At 35.4% G+C, this 6,253-nt stretch overlaps 1 protein-coding gene across 1 annotated transcript; it reads left to right on the top strand.

Annotated features, from left to right (window-relative positions):
• Positions 1-2,180: 2,180 nt before the first annotated feature.
• LOC108977393 lies at positions 2,181-2,717 on the top strand. The gene has a single exon (XM_018947061.1). The coding sequence runs from the start codon at positions 2,181-2,183 to the stop codon at positions 2,715-2,717; it is 537 nt and encodes a 178-aa protein (XP_018802606.1).
• The last annotated feature ends 3,536 nt before the right edge of the window (positions 2,718-6,253 follow it).

Below are 6,253 nucleotides of genomic sequence, written 5' to 3'. Positions count from 1 at the left end.
AACATGAAAGACGCTTCAATGCACCTGTGTTAAACGAAGTTACTATTGTGGTAGTTGGAGAGAATATGGACTCTCGATACATTGTAATTCAACGGCGTGATGGTGGCAACCTTCAGCGTATTAGTGAAACACATCGTACATATGATTCATTACAATACACTCTATTGACAATAAGGTATTCGTTTAAACGTGTAAAAGCCATGTAAACCTCTTAAACCGTGTATATTTACGAACGCGTAAAAATCTGACAGCAACTTATATGGAAATTCATTTAAACACATTACGCACCAATGTCAGTGTGTAGAGAACGCTTGTAAATTTACGATATTGCAAAAGCAACCCTTCCAAACGACCAGCTAATGAATATTATTGTGAAAATTAAAATGGAAAAGGTAAGAATGAAACTCGGAACATAAATTTTATTTAATTGCTGCAACTGTTTTATATTTCAGGATAAAAAGTTAAAGCAAAAGCGCCTACGGCTGTAACCGTCCCATCGCTGGACAGAGTCGCWGTCCCTGCAGCTGTTGCAAGCAGTATCCGACGCAATTAAAGATAATCCAGAATCTTTTGAGGTAAGGGTTTTAAAAAAGTGAAAATGCTTAGGTACATATGTTTGTTTTAACACGAATTTACGCATATCTTCCAGAAACCGACCTCCCAATGGTTTCACGAAAAATTGCAGCAAAATACACCGGCACTTCAATCTGTCCTTTGCATAGCTATGAAAAGCAAAATGAGTTATCTCCAAGCGTCGTACGTTGCCGCGGCAGCCTGGTCTGGAAAAACAAAACTGGGTCTGGACTACTGGCTAATGGTGACGAGTCAAGCGAATCAGCGCATTTCAACAAAACTTGTCCCAACTTTGACTTACTGGAAGTTATCTTCGGGCAACGCAAAAATGTAAATCCCGGAGTAATTTTTGAAAGCACTGACAGCATTGAAGTACTGACTGATTCCCCTTGTGCTGATAGTTCGTTAAACGATACCATCGATTCCTACGATTTATGTGCGCTTAAAAAAAAAGGGTGAATAAATTGATTTTTATTCAGGAGAAAAAGTTGGAATTAGAAGTTAAGAAAAAGAAAAATAAAATAATGAGGTCGAGTTGAAAAGAATTAAACTGAATAATCAATTAGAAATAAAAAGAATTGAAACTGAATCAGAAAAAGAAACCAAACAGGAAATTGAAAAACTGAAACTTGCTGATGAAGAACGCATTAAAATGTTTGAAATAGAGTTACAAGTTAAAATCAAAATAAATGTGAAACTTTAAGAGATTTCACATGGTACTTTTTTCGCAAATTTAAAAGATCTCATAGCAAAATACATATATTTGAATRTAACTAAATGYTARTAGGCACASAARCAMTTTTYATTTTTCTTGTAAATAAAAGCATATATTAATGGATTTTAGAGATATGTAAACATGAGTTTCAATACTTTATTTTTAAGTTTCCATTAGTGATAACAATGAAAGGCGCTTAGATGCACCTTCAACTGTTGGTAAGTTTTGATCCCCAGGCTCGTCGGCTTCACTGTTTTCACTAATGCTTTCTTCGTCAACATCAAAACTACCGTCGACAACGTATATAGACTTAATCATTTGTGCAGAAATTTCTGATCCCGAAGTAGATCCACAATTGTATGAAGTGGACCGTTTGGCGAACAACAAATGCTCGAAACGTAATCCGCGTGCTTTGTCGGCAGATACAATTACAGGCAACCCTTTGTATCGTCGCCGCTCTGTAGAAGATAACGGCAGAAAAATAACGTTGCAACTAAAAAATAAGGATGGGGTAGTTAGCAACAGATGGGATGTTACGTATTCACCGCTGCTCTCCAAAACCAACAGAAAACGCAGCGCAAAGAGCTGAGAGACCACCAGTGACAACGCCCACAAGTTTCTTCGAGACATGCGCAAGTGATCCATTTGCAAAAACATCGTTTTGCTCGGAAATACCACAATATTTTACATGGAATGCATCATCCAAAAAGTTCCAACATAGGAAACAAGGACAGCCTGTACCGGGATACGAAAATGTATATTCAGCCGATGCTTTAGGGTGCATTTACACAGTTCATCAGAGAAATGACGAATGTTTTCACCTGCGTTTGTTATTAGTTAATGTTCGTGGACCAACTTCATTTAAATTTCTACAAACCGTCAATGGTGAATTATGCACAACATATCGAGAAACCTGTCAACGTTACATCAAATATGTGTAACAACGGCAAATCCCAATCTTGCAATTTGCACGGAAATACGCAATAAGGTATTAATAACTTTAGAGGATTTGTGCGTGATGATATCCGGTAAGATGTTGCACGAAGTAGGAATTCCTGCGCCTAATCGCCCTATGCACGATGCACTCAATCGTGAATTTGAACGGGAACGGCAATACGATAGAAATGCTTTAAGTCAATCCGTACAAAATAAAATCCCACTTTTAAATCTGCAACAAAAAACAGCTTACGATACAATAATGAAATCAGTAAATGACGGCAATGGCGAATTATTTTTCCTCGATGCACCAGGTGGAACTGATAAAACATTTTTAATTTCATTAATTTTAGATACGATTCGGGCACAAAGTCAAATAGTACTAGCAGTAGCCACATCTGGTATAGCTGCTACATTATTAGAAGGTGGACGAACTGCACATTCTGCCCTAAAATTGCCGTTAAATTTGCAAACAATAGATCAACCGACATGAAATATAACCAGAACATCTGCAATGGCAAAAGTGCTACAAAATTGTAGATTAATAATTTATGATGAGTGTACGATGGCGCACAAACGAGCATTAGAGGCACTCGATAGAACATTAAGGGACTTGCGTGGCAATCAAAAACTCTTCGGAGGCGCGATGATTCTACTGGCTGGAGATTTTCGCCAAACGCTTCCAGTAATTCCCAAATCAACAGCTGCTGATGAAATAAATGCTTGCTTGAAAACATCAGTTTTGTGGAAATACGTAAAAAATATCAAATTAACAACGAGTGGCGTTACAACATGACATATCGGCAGAAATCTTTTCGAAGTCATTATTAGACATAGGCAATGGGAAATTCAAGCTGACACTAACACTGGCCTTATTTCGTTTCCCCCAAATTTTTGTCATTTTTCAACGTCAAAGGAAGAATTAATTTCAAAAGTGTTCGTAAGTGTAGGTGTAAATTACAAAAACCATGCTTGGTTGAGCGAACGAGCCATTTTAGCAGCGAAAAAGAAGGATTCAGATGATTTGAATATAAAAACTCAAAGTCAAATTGATGGACAAGTGCATTCATTTAAATAAATCGATTCTATTACCGATCCAAATGAAGTTGTCAATTATCCAACTGAATTCCTAAATTCTTTGGATTTGCCTGGATTACCACCTCACAATTTACAGCTAAATGTTGGCTCTGTAATAATTATGCTACGAAATCTCAATCAGCCAAAATTGTGCAACGGAACAAGACTAGAATCATAGAAATAGCTTATTCCAAGAATAGCACTGATGCCAACAGACTTAAGCCTGTTCGAATTTAAGCGTGTAAAGTTTCCAATGCGCCTTGCATTTGCAATGACGCTTAATAAATCACAAGGTCAATCATTAGAAGTGTGGGGAATAAACCTTGAATAGCCGGGTTTTTCGCATGGGCAGTTGTACGTCGCATGATCGAGAGTCGGCAAGCCGTCGGCGCTATACATTGTTCACTACAAGGCATTGCAACTGAATAAAAAATGTTTTATTTTCTCCATTTCATTATCATCCATGCGAAGCTGAGGTAATCATTAATTTTGAAACAGTGACAATTATTTTGTTAGCTTCAAAAGATTCTAACAGATGGCGGTAAGTTTTGATTGGATTAAGTAATTATTCAACAGATGGTGCTATGTTAAAAGTACTGTACTGTGTTATCCGCCATATACCGAAAATGTCATGTAACCTTTTACAATTGAATTGAAATTTTGTAACACTTGCTTGTTTGATATTGAATAAAGCACCACGTGTAATGTGTTAAAATACAAACGTTTTATATAAGCTATAATTTAACAGCATAATCACTAATTATTTTAATATTCAAATACAAAACAAATTTAGGTTATACTTTAGTTTCAGCAATACGTAGTTATTATTCCATTAAATTTGTGAGAAAAGCGTGGGGTGCTTTGTGACATATTTTTCATAYATCGAGCATTCCACTCTATTTTCACAGTAATGCACGAATTTTTTCTTCGTTATTATTATTCGTGGTGGCTGTGTTTTAAAACTAAATAGGCAGCACCGTGAGGTTAGGCCGTCGCCGGCAGGGACTCATACAAAGCACAACAGACTCTGTCCCTATTTACTCATTAATTTTTTACAAGCATTACAAATTCTAGTGTAAAATATTCTAGTGTAGATATACTAGTGTAAAAGATTTAATCATAAAAAATTTGAAATGGGAATTCAAAAAACATTATCGGCACCTAAACCGGCATCTAAAACATCTCGCAACCAACGCAGATACGCGTGACGCCATTCCAGGATAGTTGCATGGTATGGCCGACCGAATCCCTGTGCCAAAAAACGTATAAGCATACTAGAATCAGTAGTGGTTCTGTCCAGTATACATTTGTAGCTGAGTGGGTTCAATATATTTTGCTTTCCATTTAAATGAGACATATTTATTCAAGAATTAAAAATTTATTTGTTATAAAATTAACTTTGTGCGCTCACAGTTTAAATGTCAAATATAGGGCAAAGTTGCCATATATGAAATTTCCCATAAACTGTGAATACAATAATTGAAATAAAGCTCCTAACGAAATGAAGCACTGCCGACGTGCCAAAAATATTGGGAAAAATACACGCACAAATGTAAATAGTATGTAGTATTGAAACACTTGGTTCTGAAACCCACAAAAGTGGTATACTCGCCACAGATCGCGTGAAGATTCTAACCACTTTTCTCCTCACACGTATATCCTATACATGTAAAAACATAGCTGAACTCATCTAATTACTGTAATCGTCAGCTAATGCAGTGTTGCATTTTTTGATTTAAAAATTATTATTATATTATTTTTTGGACATATTTATATAAGATTATTATTATTAAATATATTAAGCCTAACATTGTGTAAATAAAAATGTATTTAATTAAAAATAATAATTAACATTTGAAAAAAGATTATTAACACCTGAAAATAAAGAATAATTAAATAGAATTCGTAATATTAAAAAAAGGAATGAATAATTGTATAAAATGATAATAATCTCTGAAAGAAAAGATGAACATCATTTCTTTGGTGGAGTAATACAAAAAACCAAATTTCCTTACAAGTGGGGCATGTGCAGATAGGGGAGCCTCGCCAGAGGAGAAATATGCAAAAATAGTGTAAAAATAACTTATGTACATATATATTGTAAAATATTCCCGATTAACAATTCAGAAATTTGCACTGAAAATACATGTTATTTCTCTATGTTTCACTAATTGTTTTCACATTTTTCACTTGGTATACACACACCCTCTAAACATTGAAATAAGTTCAAATTTCGCTTATTTTGTTTGCTTACTTAAATTTATTAATTTAAAAATCCCTTAACGCAATTATTGTCGAAAAGGTTAGATTGCTTACAATTATGAGGAAAACGAGCATCGCTATATCTTAAACACCACATAATTATATAGCATTTTTAACCATTTTTTTTTTGTTTTGTTTGTTCCGTGATATATTAACTATAAAAAAAATACTTTCCAACATTTTTCAAGCTATAACTGAGTTGTGAACCATGTATTGTACATATTCAAATGTATAATACGTGATTTATATTTAATAAACACAAATAAGTAAAAATATATGATAATATTATAAAATTTATATCATATCGGGGTGATTAAGTACTTTCGTGTATACTCCTTCTGCGTTGGAGGCCTTCGGCCGCCCTACTTATACATATCTTCTTCTTCCTAATTGGTGTAGACGATTATAGCCGAGTTAACAACAGCGCGACAGTTGTTTCTTCTTTTCGCTACGTGGCGCCAATTGGATATTCCAAGCGTAGCCAGGTCCTTCTCCACCTGGTCCTTCCAACGGAGTGGAGGTCTTCCTCTTCCTCTGCTTCTCCGGCGGGTACAGCGCCGAATACTTTCAGAGCTGTAGTCTTTTCGTCCATTCGGACAACATGACCAGGGTAGCCGTTGTTTTTTAATTCGCTGAGCTATGTCAATGTCGCCAAATATCTCGTACAGCTCATCGTTCCATCGAATGCGA

This window comes from Bactrocera latifrons, unplaced genomic scaffold, assembly GCF_001853355.1.
Source record: "Bactrocera latifrons isolate USDA-ARS-PBARC rearing strain unplaced genomic scaffold, ASM185335v1 scaffold_883, whole genome shotgun sequence".
Classification (NCBI taxonomy): Eukaryota; Metazoa; Arthropoda; class Insecta; order Diptera; family Tephritidae; genus Bactrocera; species Bactrocera latifrons.
This window is presented reverse-complemented; position numbering and strand designations above follow the sequence as displayed.